The sequence below is a fragment of the Rhamphochromis sp. 'chilingali' genome (genome assembly GCF_963969265.1).
Source record: "Rhamphochromis sp. 'chilingali' genome assembly, chromosome: 6".
Classification (NCBI taxonomy): Eukaryota; Metazoa; Chordata; class Actinopteri; order Cichliformes; family Cichlidae; genus Rhamphochromis; species Rhamphochromis sp. 'chilingali'.
In genome coordinates, this window is record NC_137933.1 from 24,208,391 (window position 1) to 24,234,150 (window position 25,760).

The 25,760-nt window shown below is 41.2% G+C and overlaps 2 protein-coding genes across 4 annotated transcripts in view; both read right to left on the bottom strand.

Annotated features, from left to right (window-relative positions):
- Nucleotides 1–622: 622 nt before the first annotated feature.
- On the bottom strand, nt 623–14,239 carry myzap (myocardial zonula adherens protein). 2 transcript variants are annotated; one of them, XM_080884627.1, is made up of 14 exons: nt 13,791–14,239; nt 12,954–13,034; nt 9,564–9,656; nt 8,419–8,580; nt 8,211–8,303; nt 7,984–8,097; nt 7,727–7,879; nt 6,940–7,065; nt 6,609–6,737; nt 5,872–5,966; nt 5,148–5,253; nt 4,641–4,724; nt 4,293–4,354; nt 623–4,204 (listed from the first exon to the last, which is right to left on the bottom strand). In XM_080884627.1, the coding sequence occupies exons 1-14, from the start codon at nt 13,866–13,868 to the stop codon at nt 3,604–3,606; spliced, it is 1,977 nt and encodes a 658-aa protein (XP_080740753.1). In that variant the 5' UTR covers nt 13,869–14,239; the 3' UTR covers nt 623–3,603. The 2 variants fall into 2 exon arrangements, with proteins under 2 accessions (XP_080740753.1, XP_080740752.1); XM_080884626.1 differs by having other exon boundaries at nt 4,293–4,399.
- A 9,600-nt stretch (nt 14,240–23,839) lies between these two features.
- Nucleotides 23,840–25,760, bottom strand: part of cgnl1 (cingulin-like 1) — a 34,859-nt gene continuing 32,938 nt past the window's right edge. The window contains exon 18 of one of the 2 annotated variants that reach the window (XM_080885894.1): nt 23,840–25,680. In XM_080885894.1, coding sequence (XP_080742020.1) covers nt 25,530–25,680 — 151 coding nt within the window. In that variant the 3' untranslated portion in view covers nt 23,840–25,529. The remainder of the gene's footprint in view (nt 25,681–25,760) is intronic. The other variant, XM_080885893.1, reaches the window with a different exon arrangement.

Sequence of the window (25,760 nt, forward strand, 5' to 3'; positions counted from 1 at the left end):
ATTTCCTTCATACAGTAAATTATTTGTGTTGCATCAATCAAACAGAAAACATCTCACAATTCATTGTATTACCAACTAAATTTATTGTCTGATTACTGCTTGGTCATACCAGACTCTCTCGATCTTTATTTTTTCTTCTCTGTTTTCACAAACGTTTCACCTATTGTCAAGCTGAAGAGTTAAATGTCAGCAGTGGATAAATTCAGCATTTGATAACAAAACTCTGTTAAGTTTTCCCTGCTTTAACACCAATGAGAGATATAGGCGCATGTATAGTGTGTGCTGTAGTGTAAGCTGTTCTTCATTGCATGTATGTGTGTTAGTACGCTTGCATGCAGGGCCTGTGGGCCTGTCTCACCCAAAAGGGCATTTTCTTAACAGTTGCCTTTCTCTCGCGTGTGTTAAGAAAGGCAAATGTGCTTGTAGCAGTTGTGAGATTATTATGCCGTTATATATTACATTGTACCTGTAATCAAAATGAGTGAATCATGATACTGCTGTAGGCCACATCATACTTCTTGTATAATCAGTATGTAGTTTTAGTTTGAGTCATACTTTTGAGTTAAAAGAATGTGAAAATAATTAGATTTATTAGAAAGGTTTGCCAGTCTTGGCAGCCGGGGGTTAGTCCGCCAGGGCCTCCGCTCCTGGCCGCCACCCGGCACACAATGCACCCGACCCCTATGGCGCCTCCTGCGGGTGGTGGGCCTGCGGGAGGATGGGCCCACGTCTCCTCTTCGGGCTGTGCCCGGCCGGGCCCCATGGACTAAGGCCCGGCCACCAGACGCTCGCCCTCGGGCACCCTCCCCAGGCCTGGCTCCAGGGCGGGGCCCCGGTAACCCTATCCCGGGCAGGGTAAACTGTTCCCTCGATATTCTTTTCATAAGGGTCTTCTGAATCGCTCTTTGTCTGCCCTCACCTGAGAGGCACACCCTCTCAGGTGAGGGCTCTGTCCCTCAAAAGTGAAGCCAAACAGGTGTTATGAGTCGGGGTGTAAAGGCACTGAGAAAAAAGCGTTTGATAAGTGTATCACTGAGAACCATTGTTCTTTTGGAGTGACTGGATTCAGTATAGTGTGGGGATTTACTACTGGTGGCATCATTTCAGTGATTTCATTTATTGCTCGCAGATCATGCACTAGATGGTATTTTGCAGTATTAGCTTTCTTCACCACTTAAACAAAACATCACTCTTTGTTTGTTTTATTATTATTATTTTTTAAATTCTCCTTTCTCAAAAACAGAAAATGAAATTGTAGTTGTTCTTGGCTGAGAAAACACAAAACCTCTTTCTTGTAAGCGCAGCCATCTTGTGACACATTCAGGATCATTTGCACAGTCTTTATTATCCAAACAGATGCTGGCCTCTCATCATTAATCGTAGTATTATATGTATCAACGAGGAAAAGGCACATCATAAAACTATTTCAAACACAGCTGTGGCAGTACAGACAACACCTGGATAACACTTGTGCCAGTGGCTCAGGAACGGCAGTCACCTCATTAAAGTTAATATCGTTAATAACAGATTTCTCAAGAATTTACCACGTCCTATTTTACCACATTACCCTGCTTCCAATTAAAATAGCTTTCCTTTCACCACCAGGATCACAGAGTAGGCTGTCACAAAGGCACAAAGCATGGTAATAAATATTATATTATTGACAGTAACAAAATATCATATGTTTAATTTGTACAGACCACATATAAAATGATAGGAAAATACACGCAATAACCATATCGACCTTCATATAGGACTGAACGCTCATAGCTCAGTGAGCAACATGAATAGAATAGATTCACTGTAAACAAAAGAAATATATTCCATATTATATCAGTTAGAAAAATATTTTTTACATAGCATCACATCATTTACATCCTACATCAAGCTACTTTTATCATTATTAGAGCTATGTGCAAACATGGGACAGAAACCCACATAAGACTTTTTTTGCTTCACTGGCCAAAAATCATTATCTCCGACATAAATGAGTGAGATATTACTGACATGGATGTGCCAGCTTTAAAATGATTTAAAACGGATTCTTGTGTTAGTACATTTTTAAAAGAATATTTGTAAAAATAAATAAAAATTGACCAAAGACAATAGAAGTTTAAGGGAAAAAATTCCACTCTTTGGTCTAGTTAATATTAACAGCTCTGACTGCATAAGTAACCCTCTTACTTTCACTATATGGACAAAAATATTAGACAATTCTTATTAATACTAGAATTCAGTTGTATAAAGTCAAATGCCTGGCCAGGCAGTCTGTATTTACAAAGAATTGGTTGTTCCAAAGAGCACACTTTAATGCTCCCGTTGCATGGGTTTACATGGCAGAGCAGCTCCTGCAGGTGTGCTGTGTGTTGTGTTGTGTCTGATATCCCAGTGTTGGTGTTGTCCCTGCATTATCATAATAATCTTGGTCCAGGATCAACATTGCAACTGACCATTCACTTTGTTGATAAAAGAGGAGGGGGGGATTCTTTTGTTTATATAAAACGTTGTGTGTTTTATTAACTATATTCTTTATAAAGTTATGCAATGTAATAAATATATTATCAAGTTAGGTTGGCTGTTATCCAACTGGCATTATCAAGTTAGGTTGGCTAATGCCGTTTAGCATTAGCTTAGAATGTGGCTAAATTCTAAGCTAATGCTTGGCTCACTGAATGCTCCAACGTCATTGGTCAGGTGTAATGTTGATGCTGGATCAACATTATTATGATGATAACAACATCAACACGGGGATATCAGACCGTGAGTAATGTGCAGCTAGGTCGGTAGTTCTGTCCACGTAGTTTATTTACATATTATTATTTTGCATATGTATTCTGAGTCAGCGGTATTCTTGAAGCACACTAGCTGATGTTTTAATGGCTAACCTGACTTTACATCACCACTTTTTCACTTTCAATCCTAAAGTTAACGTTACTCTATGTTATATACCAACACAGAGTATGTTATCATATTACATTATTAAAACTTGTTTTTAAGACTGTTATTTTTTACAATTTGCTGTGAACAATTTGACAATTTTATGGTCCATATAGTACGTAAATGTTAAGCTCAAGTAAGAGAATAATAAAGGATGTTACTACTGCACTACTCCAACCAGTTTTTTAATACGCTTGTCTCTTTCCCAGCATACGCAGACTGAGTTAGAGGATACTATTATTTAGCTTTACCTACATATTTACTGTTGACATACAGGTTAGCTCTGTACTTAGCACTGATACAAAAAGAGAGAGGAAACACAAAATAAAATCCAACTGTCAACAGGTTTAAAGAAAAGTAATTAAACTGTTCACTCATGTTGTCATCCACATGGAAACTAAGCTATCATCTGACAGGGAATCTGGATCAAACTAGTTTGTAACTGGGGACAATGACTTCCGTGAGTTTCTTTTAATTTCCAGTTTTTTTTTTCACTCCCAGTTTGATAAAATGTTATTTTTGATTTTGTTGCTTATGAAAAGAAGTTTGTGCGTTACTTGTTAACCCTGTTTTCAGTAATTATACTAAGTTAAATGGCTTCATAGCTTCATTGACTCTCCTTATTTAAGTCTTGGCTCATGCATTTTCCAGGACTGCTACTTAACTTTAATCTATGTTTATCTTTGCTGTCATTTCCATAAGTTTCATGAACGGCGTATAAACTCGCACTCCTGATCGTGGTTGAGAAGAGGGCGGGGATGAAGTGGACTCTTCTTGTATGGAGGGTGTGCCTCTGCTTGTTTGTGCGTCCAATTCGTCTTCTCCAGGCTGGACCGGACTGACACCAGCTTCAGACTCAGATGGGTGGATGTAGGAGAATGTCCCATGCTCCTGTGAGGGTCTGGAATCCAGGAAGCGGCTGTACTGGACAGGAGTGTACCTTAGTAAACTTGAATGTAGCCTGCTGGGGGGAGGGTTATTAAGCTTAAACGTCCTTGGCTGAGTGGGCAGTGTTAGAGAGATCGATGGATGTTGAATGGGAGGTGATGATGAGGGTTGTGCCAGGGATGAGGGCGCTATGGAGGAAGGGCTTGGTCTAAGTGATAGAGGATGAGTGGGTGACAAAGGCTGTGTCGGTGACAGTGGTTCGGTGGGTGATGGGAGTTTCACAGGTGATAGAGGATGATCAGGTGATGGGGGTTGGATGGGAAAGAGATGAGTTGGTTCACACTGAACAGGTTCAACATCATACCTCTGTGTTTCATGTCTGCAGAAGCACAGTCAGACACCAGAGTGAGAAAACACCTCCTAATCAAGAAAACACAACCCAATGCTACTTAGTATCACAATCCTACCTGGGGAGCAGATCACAGCCTACTCCTTTCTCTCTGGTTTCCAAAACCTCTCGCGTCTTATTCTGTGTGGACATAAAATACTTGAGCTTGTCTTCTAATTCATTATTCTAGGAAAAGGAAAACAGGAAACAAGAAATATCAGGTCAGTTACATGCAAAAGACTATCGTCACTTTGCATGAAAAAAATGACCTGACGCTTGCAGCAACAAGCAGTAGAGGGGGATTAACACAGTTATTCAGTTATTCAGTGGTCAGAAGCCCATGTGATCATCTGAAGCCATGAAGCAGATTATCACACCCCACCACCAGTTATTAAAACACACAGAAAGCACACCAGTCTCATCCTACCTCACACTCCACTATTGCAATCCTGTCCAGAAGCTCAGAGATGAACATGTCCTTCTGAGCAACTTGAGCTCGCAGAGATTCGACCTTCACAAATTCAAAAAGATAAGCATTTTAAAAACATTATATAATTTACAGGGAAAACAGAAATGGAAAATCCAGTTCACAGCAAACTTAACTAGAGTCGTTATCTAATCTCGGTTTTTCCATACATAGAAATGAAGGCAATGAATAACTGAAATACTTCAGTGAAGACAAATAATGCCCCTTTATCTCCAACCCCTTCCCATCAAAATTATGAACATGAATTCACCCCGTTAGCATGACGTCCCGCCCTTTATTGACTCTGTGCAGTGAAGTTCTCCGTTCCTTGTGTGCATTGACATTGATCCATGGTTTTAATGGTAAACAGGCTACTTGTGTAAATGTATGAGACACTCCCACTATCAAAACAGTGGAACAGAGGAGTTGAATCCATGGTCTACATACAGATAAATAAATCCTACTCACCTCCTCAATCATTCCTTTGACCTTCCTCTGTTGACAGAACACCATGTCGTTCAAGTGTTTGATCCTCTCGCGGAGATCACCTGCTTCACCTTCCAGCTCTTTGGACCTAAAAAACAACCACGATGTAGTCCCACATATGAAGGAAATACGACTCTAGCACCCTGATTCATTTGCAAACATCGATGAAAAAGTTATGCACTTTTTTCCCTTCTAGGTAATTAATCTGCCTGCAATGCTATAAACATCCTGCTCCAAAGTGCATCTTGCTCAACTGGTTTAAAGGGCCAAGCGTAAGCCGCTCTGCTTCAGGCTTCAAGAAAAAGTGTTATGAAGGTTCTTAGCTGACTTGAAAAAACCTTTCAGGTCTGCACTTTAGGTAAACGTACGAAAGAATTTTAAGCTGAACTTTTACACAAAAACTAACATGTTTTTTTTTTTAATTATTATCCCATCCTATTCAATTATTTCTCAGTATTATTGTTGGATGTGCTGTCTGAGGTGGGGTTTATCATGCATCCTGTGTGTTTGCAGCTCCTTGTTTAAGATCTCTGCACCAAGAATGAAAGTTTATCCTTGATGTTTGAGAAAACAAACCAAAGACAAAGAACTTCCTCACATCTAATGCAGTCTTGGCGAAGTTTTATCCACTTTTAGAGAAAGGGCTGTAATAGAGCCTTCAGATTCACGCGCAGCTTAAATTTTCTATCTGGACTTTAATTTGTACCTTTTGGCTACAGTTTCGTCAGTTCTGTCCGTCACCTCCATCAGGCGTAGGCGCTGTTCGCAGTCCTTCAGCTGCTCTTCCAGTTGGCTCTTCTCCTGTGGAAATCACAACATTTTATCTGTTTTCCTATGGCTGAATGAAAATCCTAATACTCAAAAGTTTGAGTCTTTTTGGGAAGTAAAATCACTGACATCGGTCGTCTCCTTAGATTACAGGGTCCTGATGGGGAACTTTGGCACGTAACATCCACCTGAAAAGATTCTCCTGGCAGGAAAACACTCCAAACTCCAACAATCCCTATCAGTTTGATCATCAACTAAAGCAAGGCAGCAATCCCAATCCATGGAGGCCCCACCCCACAGTCCACAGGAGTCAAAGGATTGACTGCTGGCGCCCCCAGTGGTCCCGTGCCCAACCGGTTTGAACTGTAGGGAAACCTCGGTATCAGGCATGTGGTTTTAAAGTAGTGGGTCCTAGGTGTTTTTGCAGCTGGCCAAGTGTTATGTTGTTTGCAGTAAACATGGACTGAACTCCACTACGTGCACATGTATACGGTCATAACCTTTTACAGAAGGTTGCTTTTGTACATTTAAGAAGTATCATCTTCATCGTTTCCTAAACATTTGACTGATATATGACAGATCCCTCAAAGTATTGTGTAATTTTTGTTTTACACAATTTTGTTCAAGGGTCAAGGGAACAGGAAGACATATACATACGTTACATTTTTGACTTACTTTTCCCATGCAGTCCAGGAGACGCTCCACTTCCATGATCCTCTGGTCCCTCTCTGCAATCTTGGCTTCTGCGATTTTGATGTTTCTCTCCGCTTCCTCCAGTCGTCTGATGTACTCATCGAGTTGGGCCTGTGCAAACAGAAATATGTCTGCCACTCTTCTCTCAGCTTAGGCTTGCCTCATTGTCAAGAATTTTGTAACTTTTTTATTTGTAAATTGTGTACAGTTATTTCCTTAGGTAATCTACGTCAATAGGTTTGGTTTCTGCTGTCAAAATAAAAACAAAAACAAAGTGTGATGTATGTATGAATAAGGACCAAAGAATGCAGACCTGTAGGTTTTCAATCTCCTCCCTGTGCCTGCGTTGTTCTTCCAGCAGCTTTTCCTCATACTCTTTCTCTAGCTTTTCCGAGAGCTCCTTTAGCGCCTTATCGTTGGCCTCCCGTGAAGACTCCGCCTGGACAGTCCACAGCATAGCAAAAATTAGCACTTTGCTCAGCTGATTAGGCCACATTCTGCTCAGGGTAGAAGATGCAGATGCAGCTGATGTGTTTCTGTTCCGCAGCAATATGATATGTTAACAGAGCTGCTCGATAAAAGTTTGCTGTGTCTCAGATCACACAGTGATTTGAAAGCTGGACTCTCTGCTTTCTAATGTAAATTAAAACTTTAAAAAAAAAAAAATAGGACGGGAGATGGTTTCTCAAAACTTCAGGAACTGTGATGATGATCGGTAAAGCTGGATTTTAATGTTACCTGCTGCAGAGATAGAAAAATGTTCTTTCATTTATTGATTTATTCACTGTTGGTAGGGGTCATGAAGTCCTAAACGTCCTGTCCTTCCATCACTCTTACTGACTCATCAGACCACTTTGTTACAGGACAGCTGAGCACTTCACTGTCCCTTTAAACATACACAAAGTAGCACTTGCACAAAACTTGAGGGAAAATTTTGAATTCCACCCATTTATTTTGGCCATGCTGACATCTCGGTCTCGTGGCCTTGTGGCATTAGAAGCAGCCACTTCCACTGTAAAGTTTTGGGGGTTTTTTTCATCTGTGGACACACGTGGATTCATGTTCATTCCCACAGAAAGAGTTTGTGTTTGCGGGACTACCTGAAGCCTGAGAGTTTGGTTTTCAGCCTGTACTGCAGCCAGCTCACGCTCCTTGTCTCTGAGCTGTTGTTGTGTTTTCTCATAGGTGCTCCGCAAACTTTTCACATCGTCTCTCGAGCTCACTCTCTTCTGACAGTCGTCCAGAAGGGATTTCTGCAAAGGGAACTTATTTTAGCCAGTGAAGACTTTTTGTAACAGCCGGAGTAAAAAAAGAAAAGAAAATGTCTTCGGAGTGTTTGGTGACTTTGATTTGTTACCTGCAAGGTGAGGTTAGCAGATATGAGGGAACTGTTCATCTGATCAAAGTTCTCCATGGCTGCCGTGCGGATCTTAACCTCTGACTCTAGACTCCTCTTGTGTGCATTGGCAGCCTGCAGAAACACGTGGCACACAGCTTTTTTCAGATTTATGCACAGCTTTACAGGTCAGAGTTTGATGAGGAATGTCAGTGCATCCGGTCACATGGTGTTGTCATAATCTTTACCCTGAGTTCCTGCGAAAGCTTCTGCATTGATTGCTGCATTCCTCCAAACTGTCCGTACATCCGCTCTCTAACCTTTTCAAGAGAATCTCTCACCTGCAAACAGAAACCAGGAAAACACAGATATCATCTAAACAGAAACCCACTCTGCCTTGTATGGATGATGTGATGGCAAAAGAATGATTGGCCTGAAGGCTCAGTCTTTCCTCACCTCCCTGATGTATCTCATCTCATCCTGTAGGTGACTGGTTGTCCACTCGCGTGCCAGCACCTCCTGTCTATCTGAGCCTGTCCTCTGCACTACACCATACACTTTGGGCCCATGATGCTGCAGCGAGGTCTCTGGCACCCCATTGGTCATGTCTCCGAGGTGCTGAGGGAGACAGGATTGTGCCGGTCAGGTTTCTGTAGCTACCTACCGCTGAGGCAGGCTTATGCTGGCATGGTGTCTCTGTGTTTGTGTGCACACTTACAGATGCACTGCATGAGTCTGCATGTACATGCACATGCATACATATGTGCAAGTGATCAAGTATTTCAGCGCCCACGCTGCTGTGCAGTGGAAATAGGAAGTTGGCAATGTGCAGCTAAAAAATGGTGCAGAGTGCATCGAAGGTGTCGTGTTTCTGCAACCCAGGACATGAGCTGCTGCCCATTTCTGTCTATTGTGCCTCTAACAGCCAATGAAAACAGATGCACACCAGCACAGGAGCAGTGTGGCACAATGCAATGACTAAATAATACACAGCAAAAGTCCTGGGCACAAATAAAAACAACTTTAGCTCAGAGACTACATTTTAATCAGTATTTCAGCTGTAATTCAAGAGCAAGGTGCTTTACTTGATAAAGAGAAATACAGCTAACACTTTTGTTCATTATCAATTGGTCTTCCTTGATAACTTTTATTTATAAAGTGCTTCACAGTGTACATGCGCCAAAATAGAAACACACTGTCGAGCATGCGGTCATATATCCTTATATACACACATTTGGTGTAAAATGATGAAGAGCTGTAAACAGACTCTGCAGGGATTTTTCTTCTGCTTCAAATGTAACTTAAGCAGTCAGTTATTCTAATTGAATTGAATGTTAATTGAATATCTAAGTAAGTCAAGTTTAAATTTTGCATGATCCAGCTCTTTTTATTAGCTTTGCCATAGTTTATCACTTGAAACAAATAAAAACAAATAGAAACACTTTGAACACGCCTGCTGTCTTTAAACTGTGATGGTCACAGCATTTGCCACGGTCACCTGTGAGCCTCTGTTCATGCTGAATGTGTGAATACAATATTAATGACAGCCTCACGGTGCATGCGCAGGGCACACTCAATGAAGCAGTGGCTGCTTTGTCTACCTGCTGAGGTGACTCCTGGCCAGGTGGACTCTCTCTTTGGATGAGCCCGTTCTTCCTCTTCCACATCCCATTGACATCTTTTTCATTTTCAGTCTGCAAAATAAAACAAAAACAGGTCAAGAACACTGATGTGGATGGCTTCCATTCAACCATCCTTCCATTGATTCTTCCATTCTCTTGACAGCATATCCAAGCAGGGAGCCTGCTCTTAGGTTCATTGCTAATTCTAACATCCACGTCTTTAGTACAAACAAAGCACTCAGTCAAACTCCACGCAGGCACAGGTTCAACATTCAAACACTACACTGCAGGTTCAACCCCATAACTTCATGTTGTGAGGCTATAGTGCTGACCACTGAACCACCATGCCACCCATGATTCGTGTAAAACAAAACATTTTCAATTAAGCTTTATCATTTCTGTATATATTCTACAGCACGCCTCATGTGAGCCTAAAGTGCAGGATTCTAAACAAAAATGCAAGTAAACACGCTCTTGAAGTATTTATTTAACTGTATGTGAATATTATATAGTTTCTATAGATCTATAGATAGATCTAGAGATAGACAGATTCTGATATCTTTTAGATGTCTCTACACAAAGAAGTCATTCATTGAGGACTACTACTCAGAAAAAGAGGCATCAGTGTCCACATCTCACAGAGATACGAGCGAGGAGGAACAAAGACGCCAGTGTGGTCTCGTGGACAGAGCCCAGCCTCACATTTCTGCACCACTCAATCTACAGAGGACCTGCTGTTGAGAAATGGCCTGCTAATAGGCGGGAGGATGTGGATTCCAGCAGATGGGAGGGAAGCACAGCCATCTTTATCAGTTCGCTTCACGAAGCCCTGCGTGCTGCCCATTCAGCTTTGAACTTTACAATGTTTGACCACATGCTGGTCCGTGTTTACCTGCCCTTTGTCAGTTTTGTGGGAGAAGCACTCTGGCTTACTTTTCCTCTGTTGCTTGAGGAGCTTGAGCTGTTCACAAATGTTAAAAAAAATGCTCGGAGACAGCTCGGTAAAATAATCTTGCATCAGTGCATTGTCATCTAACACTGTCATTTGTTTGTATGAACTCACTCCTCTATCATATGACTGCACCGTCTGACCTGATTAGCTCCTTATTTGTCACACAAGCACGGAGGATGCTCACTGTAGCTCACTGGGCTGAACCGTGTTCACTTTACGGCTGTTACGGAGATGAAATCCAATGCTGGCGGTATAGAAACATCGTCTGGTAACAGTTCTCTGTTTACTTCCTCTGCGTGTGTCATGATTCACATGTGCTACATATCATCTAGGCCGCAGTCGCCGGTTGGATATAATCCACGATGTCTCGAGTTGCAGGACACGCCCTTTCTAACTTCACAGCGAAGAACCAGCATTCCTCTTGAAACACGGTATCGCTGGATATCTTTGAGAAAAGATATTTTGGTCATTTCCTTCCTCGTTGATTAACTGGATGCAGTCCCCATTACCACATTCCTGCTGACCTTCATTTGACCTTCCATGGTGATGACATCTAAGATCTAAGATAGTGTAACTAGAGCAAATAGTTATCTGAAAAACAAGCATCAGTACCCAGTGTAAACACGTGCAGGTATTTTGCAACAACACAGTAATTACAGCAGCGCCTGCAGAGACCTTAAAGCGCCACACTGAAAACATGATGAACAGATGAACTAGGCACAAGTTTTAACCTCTTGAACCTCTAACTGGCTCCAGCCTGATGTTTTCTACTCTGTGCTGCAGTTCCACGTACACTTTAAGCTTCAGTTTGCTGTTGAACTTCAGTGAAACTGAGGCTGATGACTTCATGGTGATTAGGGTTCAGGAATGATAAGACTGCTTTCAGACTTGCAGCAGTCACTGGCGACATGTTGTCTAATACTTTCTGATAGGAAAACTTTTTTCACATGATACAAGAAAACAGGAGTGGTAGTGTGGAGTAAAGTGGTATCTTTATGATAGCTTTATGATGATTGTGAAATACCTCACTGTAAAGAAAATCTGCATCTGGATTGGTCTCAGAAATCCAGTTTGTGTTGCCATGAATCCCACCCAGCAGCGGTGATGTTACTCTGTTACTCAGCTGTTTTTATTTTTAAAAACACCCTTCTCTTCACTCGTTACATCGCTTGTTGCCATTTTCATCTCACAGACAGATGCTGACGCTGTTGCTGGAGTCACCGATGTCTGTTCTGGGACAAACCGGCTGCCACTCGCAGAGGGCACAAATCTGCATCCTTCCCAAACACTAAAGTGCACATCAGCTCTAAACACGTGCGCTTCCCTCCACTCTGTGTTCACACTTCATCAGACTGTCCTTTGTCATCAGTTCCTATAGTCGCAGTCACACCCTCCCAAAGGCAGCCACATTCAGAGATTACTTCAGTGTGCTATCGGTGGAAAGAGTGGACATGTTGTACAAGGTTCATTCAAAACTAGCCATCATGTTTCTGGATCCTGCACACCGCACAGTCATACAAGGAAAAACCTCTCCTCAGAGATTAAACCTAACCCAAGCATTGCACTCAGTTCTCGCACTTTCACTCTGAAACTTTGGCATCAGCCTCCGATCACAAACAAAGACCGGGGCAGAGCCACCAACAGCAAACACCCACGCAGCCTGCGGCGTCGACTCAGCCATAATTCACAGGATCACAGAGCATACCAGCAAATATTAAACGTGACTAAGAGTAATTCTACACCTCGGTAGGCAAATATTAATTTCTCATGAGCTGTTTGTTTTAGTTACCGTCCTTTGGAGTTAATACTGTTAATACTTATTAGCATTTTCTGTTCTGTGGAAGAGTGTTAGAGCACAGATGGAGCAGAGCTTTGAAGTAAATGTAAAACAGCTGTGTGTGCATTATCTCACACACACACACACACACACACACACACACACACACACACACACACACACACACACACACACACACACACACACACACACACACACACACACACACACACACGCCCTCCTGTCATGATTGCATAACTGGACCAGATGATAAAAAGCACATAAATCTCAGCTTTTCCACCATCTTTCTTTTAATGGTTTATAAGATGAATTAAGGTGTGTGTGGGAGGGGTTTCTGTTTGGTTTTTATTGGTGCTTTTACTCCCACACGTCACTATTTCTGATCAGCAGTGTCAAACTGAGTCGAGTGTGATGACGTTTCCTCTTTAACTCATTCACTGCCATTGACGTCTATAGCCGTCAATTGCAGTGCATGAGTCAATGGGTTTAACTCATTCACTGCCAATGGCTGGCAGTGAATGAGTTAATGTAACTTTACGTATTGTACCGTATGGATTTGAAGCCGGTTCTGGCCGGAGTAACAGGGTGGAGGTAACACCGAGGGAGACGCAAAACTTACAGTGTCTGACTTTTCAGTTTTTGGCTCCTTGTTTCCATTTTCTCCGGGATACAGAGTCAGTCTCAGGCGTCTGATTCTCCTCTGGAAAACAAAACAAACACACACAGACAAAAAAGGCAAATGTTTGAATTTAGGGGAATTTACAGATGGTCATCATGAAGAAAAATAAAATTCAGATCTAAATATCTCTGATATTGTGGCAAAGCTTGAACTGTCAACTAAAAAATTCTGTGAGCTTATTCACATACAGCAGCAACAGGGCACCAAACAAAGTTTATGTAAATGCAAAACAGAGTAAACAGAGTAAAATGTTAAAAAGTAAAACAGATACATGGAAAGTGGGAACTCTGTTTGATTTTTTACTATTTTGAGGTTTTTCATAAGAAATTTAGTACAAAGAAAAAAACCGAACTCTTCAGCAGACCCTACAAGCGTGCTTCACCAAATATTACGGTACGTGTTGACCTGCATGAGGCGACCATGGGAATAAAATAAAACGTGGGGCAAGTACAAAGGCCTGTTTTATCAGAGAGCTGTTCAAATAAACATGACAGCTCTGCCTCCTGCACGCTCAGCTCCCATTACACACTCGTGTAAGTGAACAGAGCCACACATCCTACAACAGAGTCAGAAAACGTTAGAGAGAGAGAAAATGGATCTCTTTGCTTACAGACAGGAAAACAAGTGTCGGCAGAGTTAAAAGCAACAGCCGACAAACAGAAGAGGGGAGGAAAAAACACTGGACAGGACAAAACACAGAGAGAAGAGGAGAGCAGAGAGAAATGGGGGGAAAGACAGAGAGATCTTCAGTGTTCTCGCTTCTCTCGAGCTTCTTACCTCCCTTAAAGCCTCTGGAGAGTCCTCTGTTGTGGTGGTGGTGGTGGAAACAGTTGGTCTTGAACCGTAGCGAAGCATGTCTCCTCTAATGTCCACTCCTGGCTTCTCTTCCTCTCCCTCTCTGGCTGTCCTCCCACCCTTCCTCTCACTCTCCTTCCTGAGTTCTGCTCAGATTCTCAGAGCGACCATTCGCCCCCGGCCCCAGCCTGGGAACAGGAGGGAAATTCCACTCTAAGTCTGCTTCTGCTGCTGCGTCTGCAGTGGGTATCCTCAGGGCTGCGAGGTTCCCCCTCAGTCAGTGAAATGAACAGGTGCAAACCAGCTCTCAGCAGCACAAACACAACAATGTCATTGTCCTAATTCCAGCCAGACTGCTCCTAAAGCCACCTGACTGACAGGCTTGTCAGTCACTCAGCAATCCTCTCTGCACTGACTACGTCTCTCTGCACTCCCATCAGACCTGTCGGGCCACATTTCACCTGCTTCGCTCTTTTGCGCCTCCTGGCCCTGAGAGCAGGACTTTCACAGGCAGGGCGGGTCCTTTTACTCGGGCTGGGACAGGTGGAGTGCGCCTTATCAAAGGGAGTGGCTAATAAGAGGAGCCCACTGTTCACATGAAGCAGTGAGACAATAACTGCCTGCCAGGCCTGTTATACATACAGGAGTTATTAGACTTAAAACACATTTAGATAGAGGTTTTGCTTTGTGAGAAGAAGAAAAAAAACACATTGAGTGGCAGAGGTAGGGTTTTTTTTTTTAAAGACTTAAAATAAATAATTTTCATTGAGATGGAATCTGATTTCTCCCTCTTATTCACTCGCTCTCATTATTTGCTCTCGCAGGTAGGACAGCCAAGTGCATTATGGGGGCTCTTATATAATAACCTTTAAAAATTAAGGGTCTTCATCTGATTGAAACCTTTACATAAACTAAGAGAGTTATTCTTTTTTAAATTTGCTAATAAAAGTCCATAATATAACTTAAATTGGAGGTTATATGTAGGAAGACAGGCCATAGAATAAAAAGACAAAAAACAAAAGCTCATAGACTTCCATGTCTGAATGGACAGTATGTCATGCCCTGTGATTTCAAAGGTCTGTTTATATCAGAGTTTATTAGTTTCCTCAGTTCTTTCTCCTACTTTCCTTCTGTGTCTGTTTCCTGTATCGAGTTTTCCTGTATTGAGTTTCCCGCTTTAGTCATTGTTACTTTCTTCCTGTTTTACTTTGCTACTTAGTTGTCCTCTGTCTTGTGTTCAGTCTTACTTCCTCCTCTGTGATTGTGCTGATTGTGTCCACCTGTGTCTTGTTTCCTCCCAGCTGTGTCTCTGGTCAGTGTGTGAGTATAAATAACGCTGTCTTACCTTTGTCCTCTGTTACAGTGTTTGCTTACCCTTAGCACGCTTCCTTCTGTCCCCCCCTGCTGGATTTAGATGAATTTGTTTATGGACTTTGTTATTTGAATTTTATGCACCAATGAAGGGGCGCTTTTTGTTTGTTTCACCTGCGTCACCTCAGTCTTCTAAACAAACCATACTTGTTCTGTTTTCAATCGTACAGTCATAAGCTTTAAGATTTAACGTGCTGACTGAGGCCTGTAGAGTCTGAGATGTAGTTTTTTTCCTTTTTTTTTCATTACATGATCTGACCTGGGGTTGAATTTTCTGGGAAGATTGTGGCATTGTGTTAACACACAGCTGAATGATACAGACCAGTAAACCGACAGAACTTGTGCTTTTATAGAGGTGCTGACTGTCACTTAATCGAGTGCTTTTCATTAGCAGCACCTGGCTGCTACTCATCCTCCTAATGAAAACAGCGAGGGTGTTGCTTTTCCACATGACTGTGAATGCCAACCAGCCAACAGAGGTGCTACACTAGATCAATTATTGATATCGTGAGAGGGATGAAAAGAAAGACCGCACTGCAAACATGATTTTTTAATGTTCTTCCTTACCACTCCATGTTTTACTTGGTTTTACACTGACATAATATGCGCTCTGCTTATGATTATTCATGCTGACAATTATCTTTGAGGACCAGAAGCACAGTCTTCTGCACAGCCAGATCACATTCCTCTTTTGAATGGCTGCAGTCACTCCCTTTCAATAGAAACTAGAGACAAAGTCTCTGAAGAATGAGGAATCAAGTTTAAAGACTCAAGTTGCCTGGCGAGAGCTCGTTCAGCTGCACGTGGTGCTTCATCAAAGCTTTGCTGTTAGCTCACGTCAATAAATATGATGAGAAAAGCTCGCAGAATAATACGAGATGCATTTCTACTGGACTCTGTGGTTAATCGTTAACCAGACATCAAACAAATGGTGTTTCTGCAATCAGTAAGGCAGCCACTCTGTCCAAGTCCAATGTCATATGGAAGTTCTCTCTCATAATGATATTCACCTCCCGTCACAATCACAAAGTCACTCTCTGGATTAAATCCACAGTACTGGTGTCACAACATCAACCAGATTTACAGGACGAAAAAGTTTCTAAAAATACTTTCTACATAAAGAAGCAACACGAGTACATTTATAAGCAGAAAACAGAGTAATAATTCATACATGACAAATAGCAAAATAGAGTAAACAGTGTTGTTAATAATGTTAGTAAACAAAGAACACTAAATAGCGATTTTAATTCATCTTTAGCGATGCTATTAGTTATGTCATAATATTGTGACATAAACAATAACATTCTTCTTCTTAACTAATTCAAGGTCACAGACAGGTTGGAGGCTGTCGCAGGTGTCATAGGGCAAGACGTGGGGTACACCCTGCACCAGGGGTGGGCAACTCCAGGCCTCGAGGGCCGGTGTCCCTGCAGGTTTTAGATGTGTCCTTGAGCCAACACAGCTGATTTAAATGGCTAAATTAGCTCCTCAACATGTCCTGAAGTTCTCCAGAGGCCTGGTAACGAACTAATCATGTGATTCAGGTGTGTTGACCCAAGGTGAGATCTAAAACCTGCAGGACACCGGCCGTCGGGGCCTGGAATTGCCCACCCCTGCCCTGCACCCTGGACAGATCACCAGTCTAAGAGTAAACACAAAGAGAGAGAGAGACACAACCTCATATTCATACCTGCAGCCAACTTAGACTCACCTGCTCCACACAACAGACCCACACTGTGGGTAGATTTAAAGAGACTGTGAAGCAACAGTGCTGACGAGTAGACCACTATACCATCCGTTAGTGTGTTTTTATTCATTTATTAATCATTCACAAATGTTACGTAAGTGTGAGTCTGTCCTCCTATCCAGAGCATCAAATACACCTTCAGTGCTCCCACTGGGAGCACTGACAAGTGAAAAGAAAAATAAACAGTGAGTGAAGCAGGCCACAGCCTGCAGCCTCCAGCTACACAGTCTTTTATTTATGACGCCACCACCTGATCTTCCCATTTCACGCTCTTTAAAGCAAATGTAAATGGCAATTTTAACTTTATAATAAGTATGATTGAGTTTTTAATGATTAGTAATAAGTGCATAAGGATGTTTTAGGAATGTAAAAAATATTAGCTGGAGTTTTACTTCTACCCAAAGGAAATATGGTTAAACTGGTATGTACAGGTTACAGATTAAGATTATTCAACTGATACTACCGTAGCAAGAGCACACAGAGAGCACAACTCCCTGCGGAGGGCAACAGCTGTACTAAAACTTTGTAGTTTAGTCTCTGTCCCGAATATTGTAGTGAGGTTTGGAGATGACACATAAAAAAACTGTGGGTAATATACAGTTTTACTGATTTCAAATTTGCTGTTACTTTGACCCAATTTGCACCAAAATGAAATCAGCTCAAGCTGTATCTGGTTTAAACTGTCACACAAAATTTGTGGCTGGAAAAGCAAGTTTTTGCTCAGGAAACTTTTACTTTTTCCGGTCTTTCTTTTTAATTGACGAAGGCAGAAGATCGTGGTTTTGAAGACACCAGCCAGGTGGGGCCTGTTTCTGTGCAGACTTTGCTTGTTCTCTCTGAGTACTCCAAATACTCGGGCGTCCTCCTATCGTTAACAGCTACAGGCTCCAGCCCCTCTGTAATAAACACGAGGAAATGAATGAGTGATGATGGCGGTAATTGTCAGATTTGATCAGTAATGATTACTTCTGTAAACTCCTGATCACACAGTAATGACTCAACATTAACAAAATGCTAATGTCATGTATAATACTACTACAATCCAAGCTGTTAGAATGTATTTTCTTCGACACTTTAAGTACATTTAAAAACAAACTGCATACTTGCATTTATTTATTTCCACTGCAGTAGTTTTACGTAGAGGAATGTGTATTGCTGTTGTGACTTAATTAAAGTATCTGAGCACATTCGCCACCACTAGAAGACAATGATAATTAGAGGTTCACATTAAACACAGTAATAAGGAGACTATTGTTTGCTGTTGCGTGCAGATTACAGGTGTTTGATCTTTTTGGTGTGTGGGACTGGCTGTTTGTGTGGGATTTAGCTGTTGAAACCGACAACAGTAGTTGGTGACTTCTCAGCATCCCTGCAGCAGTGAATTTCAGCTTGTAGTTGCTGCTACTGTCATGATCCCTGGTTTTGGCCCCAAAAGTTTGATCCCATAGAGTTTTGTGCATTTAGTGTAATATTCTGTCTTTAGTTCCTACTTCACGATTATTCCAGCAATGAGTTTCATCGAGATTTGGTTCATGTCTTGATTTTGATCCGACATCTCTTTTTTCATGTTTAATGTGAGTCTTCTAGTCTCTATGTTTAGTATATGTTCTTACCTAGCTTTCCTTTCCTGGCCATGTTTTCCTTGCATCCCCGATTGTTGCCATTTGTTTTATGTTGTTCTGAGCTTTGTTCCCTACCTCTCTGTGTATAAACGGTCCTGCTGTATGATCAACCCTTTATGTATAAATAGTCCTGATGTCAAATAAATAACTTTCTGTGTATAAATAGCCCTATCTTCCATCTTGTGTCAGTTTGACCATGGATCTCGTCCTGTATCGAGTCCTCAGTCCCACACTTCATCATTCCCTGACAGCTGCAGCAGCAACTTTACAACTGTTGACAGACAAATGCTGCATCTGTGATGAAATGACATGGTTTCACAACGCCATGATGTTTTTAGAAATGTGAAGCAAGCAGGTGTTGCTGTTGGATTTCAGTCACCCAGCATTAATGAACTTTAGGCCACTGCTTTTGAGGTAATCATATTTCCATTTCACGTCACTTCCTAGCAAAAAATTTACTTTTAACTCCAGGAGAGTAATCAGACAGCCAGTGCACGAAATACTTCACATTTGCTAAACTTCGAACACTGAAATTTGCAAAGTAATGCACAGGTTTTATTAATAAAAACTCACATTCACTGATAATGCTGGTGTGCTAATTTGATGTCACCTGATTTCGCATGACCTGGAATGGAGTTTAAGCTGTTTTTGTTTTACAAAGTAATATATATGTATACTGAGAGATTAGTACAATGTTGAGCCTTGATAATTGTTCCTGAGGCGGCCATCTAACCTGTTGGGCGTTTATTCTTTCAGATGGAAAACAAACAAAACACTCCTGTTGTGACACAGCATTAGATGTTTTCCCAGCCTCTGTGCCGTAAATAAAGGACAAGACATTTACAACTGTCCTTTGAGGCTTTAGCCTTTATAGCCGGCCATCAAGTTTTGATAACCCACCTATTCATTGATCTAATGTCAAGAATCAATTATCTTGTTTATAGTTCTGTGACTGACTCCACTTGATAATGATGATTGATGACGATGTGATCGTTTAATAATTAGATAGAAAACAAACAGAGAAAACTAATCTGACACCAATCTGGTGATCTCATATATATCTCAGACTACTGTTAATGAAATATTACATCATTACACAGTGAGAAGTAACTCTGTGCACTTACTGGGGTAGTTTTGAGGTATTTTGAGGTATGGGTACATTTTAGATTAGGGGTTTCTATGTGAAACAAATGATGACATTCACATCCGTGTACAAAATAGCTCTACACTGGTGTGACACAATGTTCAGTAATAACAGGTAATAGCGCAATATGTATTATCAAATTATGTACAATTAATAATAATCTAATACCCTCAAAGCTCCTGTCAGCAGGAGCTTTGAGGGTATCAGATTATATTATTTTGAGGCTGCAGGTAAAGAGTGTGAATAGTTCCTTCACTGTAGGCAGTGCTGGAAACACCCTGAGACCCTGAGAGCAGGTTTGTCCTGCTGCACTGTAACATTCAGCGCCTGAGGCATCCACAGGATGTTTGTTTAGTGTCTCTGAGTGATGTTACTGCTGCTGATCAACACAGAAAAAACACAATACAACTCTGTGGGTGTTGGTTTAAAAATACACATTGAATTAGTCACAATAATTTAAAGTGACGTATTATTCTCTTCCTTCTTGCTTCCCTGTTGCTAACACATATCTAATCAGCCAATCACATGGCAGCAATTCAGTGCATTTGGACATATAGTATCAGAATGCGGATTAAAAAGGTGATTTAAGTGACTTTGAACGTGCTGTAGTTGTTTGTGCCAGATGGGCTGGTATGAATATTTCACAAACTGCTGATCTTCCGGGATTTTCCCACACAGCCATCTCAACAGTTTCCAGAGAATCTTGATGAAAACAGAAAATATCCAATTAGTTTCAGTTCTCTGGCTTGTTGATGTCAGAGGTCAGAGCGGCCAGACTGCTCTGAGCTGATAGGAATTCAGCAGTAACTCAAATACAACAAAGGTATGCAGAAGAGCACCTCTGCATCAATACACCAAATCTTCAAGCAGAAGACCACACCAGGTACCTGTCAACTAGGAATGATAAACTGAGGCTTCAATTAACACGTGTTCATCAGCATTGGGCAATAGCAGACTGAAAAAATGTTTCCTGGTCTGACAAGTTTCAATTTTGAGAGATGAGTTTCATATGCTACAACATTCAGATGGTATGGTCAGAATTTTGAGTAAACAACATGACACCCTGCCTTGTATCAACAGTTCTGGTGTAAGAGTGCGGGATATTGTCTTGGCTCACTTTAATGGAGCATCATGTAAACACCACAGCCTGCCTGAGAATGGTTGCTGACCATCTCCATCCCTTTATGACCACAGTGTACTCTTCTTCTGGTGGCAACACCCAGCACGATAACACACCATGTCACAAAGTTCAAATCACCTCAAACTGAGTTCTTGAACATGACAAAGAGTTCCCTGTACTTAAATGGCCTGGACCAGTGAATCTATGCCAAGGAGAATTACAGCAGTCCTGAAGGCAAAGGGGAACTAGTGAGGTGTACCCAATAAAGTGGCTGGCATATTAGACATAACCAAAAATACTCACCAAATCTGAAACACACGTTTCTTGGACTGAGTGTGCAACATAGAAGTCACAACATTAGCCAGGTAACCTATTAAAAACGTTCCACACTGGAGAGGTGCAGTTTAATGATGCCGAGAGGTCACTTGTTAATCAACATGACCACGCCTGTAGCCCTGCAGGTGGATGAGCTACAAAGAAAATCACTCACATGCTTTTGATGTTTGGGTTTCTCTACATTGCAGCTCTAGCGGCACCTCTAGCGGCAGCTAGAGTAACTGCAGTTTTTCATACAGAATATCTATATGCAGCAAATAAGTGTAATTTCTCATAAACCCTGGATATTAATAATCAAGTTGAAAGCAATAAATTAGAAATAAAGAAATAAATCAGCATAAGCGAGCATACAAGCGGAAAAAGTGATGGAGCAGAGAAGCAGGAATCCCATTTAATTCCTATTCACCACTGAATTTTTCTCATATTTAGTTAATCTGGTTGAATTTTAGGTAACTGCATTGGTTTTGCTCCTAACCAAAACCTTATCAGGAAAAAGTGAAATATGAACTCTGCTATATTTTCCACCTCTAGGGGGCAGCATGGCACTGTGACAGTTCTGGGTCCAGCTTTCTGTCAGACTTGTAAAACTTGAAAGTGAAGCCGTGAAACGGTGAGCTCCGTGTGAAATAGATTGCCTTCTCAAAATTTATAGCTTCGTGTCACAAAACAGCCACAGTTCACCTCCAGGACATCCCTCTGTGCCTCCTGCCTGCTCTGCAGCCGCTCCTGCTGAAACCAGTGAAGCACATGAAGGAATCCCAGGAATGATCACCTTGTTAGGCATACACAACTTTCCCCCCTAAGCCTTGCAGCCTGCGGGCCCTATTAGTTTGCTGCTTGGCTTAACACAGGAGAGAGAGATAATACTGTGGCACTTGAGGAGGTTGATTTGTTTGTCCCACAAAGAAAAGCAGCAAACTAAGGTCGTGCCCTGCCAACAATAGCCAGTCAGCCAACGAGGATAAGAAAGCTCCATCTATTCAACTCCTTTTAGTGCTGTGGTCAGCCCCAAGTGGCAAGAACGTTTTCAATCTGAGTCCTCTACAAAATAAAAGCACTAAAAAAGAGATTAAAGAAGGTTTAATGTGAGTTTTAAACAAGAAAAAAAACAACAAATTTAAATGTCAAAATGAGAACAGTTCTCTGCATAATGTTTGAATAAAATAAAATACAATAAAGAGGACTTTTAGCTCTGTGCTCCTGCTCCGTGCCAGGACTCTTTTTTATTACCCCAGAGACTGAAGGAGGTCAAACCTGTGCTCTGAAACTTGATCTGGGCCAAACATGGGCTGCATTTGCTCCATACATTCCAGCAGGAAAAATATTGACCCGCTGAGAACGAAATTAAAGATAGAGCCTCTGTTGACACAGCTGCTTTGACCCTGCACAGATTTTACCCGAGCACGAGGGAAGTCAGCGGCGATCATTACACAGCAGACTGATCAAATCGTCTCAGCCTCATCCAGGGGTTTCAGCGCATTTACTCAAATACTGCAGGACATGCAGTCGGTGGTTTGATTTACTCGACTGTTCATATTTTCCTTTTTTAATTATATATTTTAACATGTCAGACAAACAGATGACTTTATCTGATTGCTCAGGTTGCTTGCATCTTGCGTCATGCAAAACTCCTTCAGGTAGTTTTCTTTTTCACAAGGTTCATGATTATTTTTCTTTTGTTGTTTTACAGCTGTCATTCATGTCTAGAGTTTTTTGATACAAGGTGATTTATGCCAGGGCATAGTCGGTAAAAATTCAGGTCATCAAAATATTCTGAAGAAGATCCTCCTGAGTATTTCTCATAGATCAGTGCTCTGTGCAGTCCAGGGGGAATTAAGAGGGTAAGTAGCAGCCAGATGCTGATCATCAAATGCAGTGATTAACTGATTATCAGCCAGTGTGAGCACCTCTATAAAAACAGATGTTTTGGCAGCTTGTTGGCGTGGAGCTTTCAGAAGTGGGTTAATACAATGCCCTGGAGAAAAGATGTTGGCAATGATCTTAAAGAAGCAAATGTTGCTGACCGTAAATCTGGGAAACGGAGGGCATTTCTAAAGAATTTGAAGTCTATCATTCTACACGGACAAGAATTATGCACAAGTGGAAAACATTCAAGACATTTGCCAAAACTACAAAAAAAGAGTTGCATATCAGACTCTATGCATCTCAGTTAGCATATTAAATGTTAAAGTTTACGACTGTAGAATTGGAAAAAGATGGCTTGTTTGGAACGGTTGCTTGGAGAAAGCCTCTTCTCTTAAAAAGAACATAGCACAGCTTATGTTTGCAAAGTTAAATTTGAACAAACCAGAAAACCTCTGGACAGATGAGACCAAAGAGAAACTAAACACAGTATATCAGCACAAACACCTCAATAATAGCCGTCAAGCACGGTGGTGGAAGGGTGATGATTTGGACTCGTTTTGTAGTCATGGGACCTGGACACCGTACAGTCAGAGCGGACCATGAGCTCCATGTGAGGCCATCTGTCCAGCAGACAAAGCCTGACTGAAATCAGGTCATGCAACAGGACAATGATCCCAAGAACAGCAGAAGATCTACAAGAGAATGGTTAAAACAGAATGAAGGTGCTGCCAAAACCTTCCTATTCTTAGAAACGCATTTATTCTGGAGTATTAAATGCTCCTCTTCTCAAACATTTTACAGTGTAGATATCATTTATGGATGCAATTTGCACTACTTGCTTGCATTGTGTTATCACTGTTGTACATGTAAATTTTTTCACCCCACAGTATCAGGCCCTTACTAAGCACATGTGGCACTTTATTGTAAACTGCACAGTTTTTTTATTCTTTTCCTTCAGCTAGTATCTAAAATGGGGGTTTTTTTAAGCTTCATTGTGCAAGATGACAGTATACTTTTTAAACAAACGGGGCAAGTTTCTGTGTGAAATATAAAACCTAGAAACATTCACCACCACAGCTATGGCACAGTGAAGACCAGCCCAATTTCCATATCTGAACCCTTGAGTGCACTTAGACTGAAAGGAGGGGGAGAAGTTTGAACTAGAAACTTAAACTTAAAAAGAACATGATGCACAAAATATTCTTTAAAAAAAATGTCTAAAAGAAAGAAAGTCTTGAGAGGAATAGTTGTCAGGAGGTCTGCACCAAGCAAAAAACAGGTGAGAGTAACTGAAATGAAGTTTATTTTAGCCTCAGCAGGATTTAAGTGTACAGAGAGGTAGTGGCAGGAATTTGTCTCGCTCATCCACTCTCCAACTCACAGAGTGCAAATCATCACAGTGCAGCAAAATATTGATTGTCAGTTTATCTGAAGAAATTCCCTGATTTGGTCCAAGGAGGACCCATAAGGTCCTCACGTGGTCCTTACAGGCACTGCTGATGTACACAGCGGGCACAGCTCATCACAGACAGGTAAGAGTTTAAACATGTTTTAAATCAAAGCGTTTCCAGTATAAAACAGCTTTAATGTGTGCAGCTTTGTTCGGAGATGCTAGAAAAATCACGTTAAGACAGAAAAGCATCTTCCAGAAGATGTGTGAGTAACACTGTGATGTCACTAATATCAAAAGAAACCTGCATGATGAATGGTGATTACAAACTTGTAATTTTACTGCTCATTAGATTATATAAAACTGTATAAAAATGAATGTGTACAAAGTCCCTCATTTACTGTTCCCTAAAAAACAAAAAAAACAAAAACAAAAACACAAACACAAACACAAAACCTCTTACTGAGAGGAGATTTTGTATTTATAGCTACAAATAACTTAAAAAAAAACATCCTGGCACATTTCACTTCATATACCCTTGATTTCCAATCATTAAAATAAAAAAATAAAATAAAAAAAATAAAAAAAAGGAAATATTTTGCATTTAACTCAATGATAAAAAATAAAATGTATATTCAGATACTGTGTGTAAATGTGACCTATTAGATTAAAAAGGAAGGGGTCAAAACTGGATATCGGTTACAAAGACATTACAGGTTTCATTTGTTTACAATGCATTCAATGCTGGAATAATCATTGACAAGCATGTTTAACCCATTAAAGGAAGATCCACTCAGAGTAGAAAGAAAAATGTTGGAAGATGGGGCTTAACGCAGGAATATAAAATGAACATTTTAAAACCGTATTTACAAAAATTTTCACTGGACAGGACAAAACATCATTGCCTTTGTGATTTCACCAATTAATCAAAGAGCTGCTCTAATAATACTGAGTGAATTCATGGACGTTGAAGCTGCTGAAGTGAGGATTTTATTTATCTCACCTAGCTGGAAAGTCTTAATATTCACAGCTCAGTGTTTACAGGAGCACATGGCACAGCTCTCCAGCCGTTTGGTGTGACAGTGTTGCACATAAAGCAGCTTTACTTCCAGCCTCAGAGTTTGTTTATAAAGAAAAGGTCGATAAGAGGTTGTCCTGACTCGAAGAGCGCTTGTACCCCGAGGAAGAGCTGAAGTACGTCTCCCCATCGGTGCTGATGTCATCGTCTTCGTCGTCATCCAGATTGCTGAGCAGCGAAGCAGGCGAGTTCTTGCGTCTGAACAAACAAAAACAAACAAAACTATTAAGAGTGTTCTTGTTATAATGTGTGTGTTCTTTGACATTACTAGAGCAGCT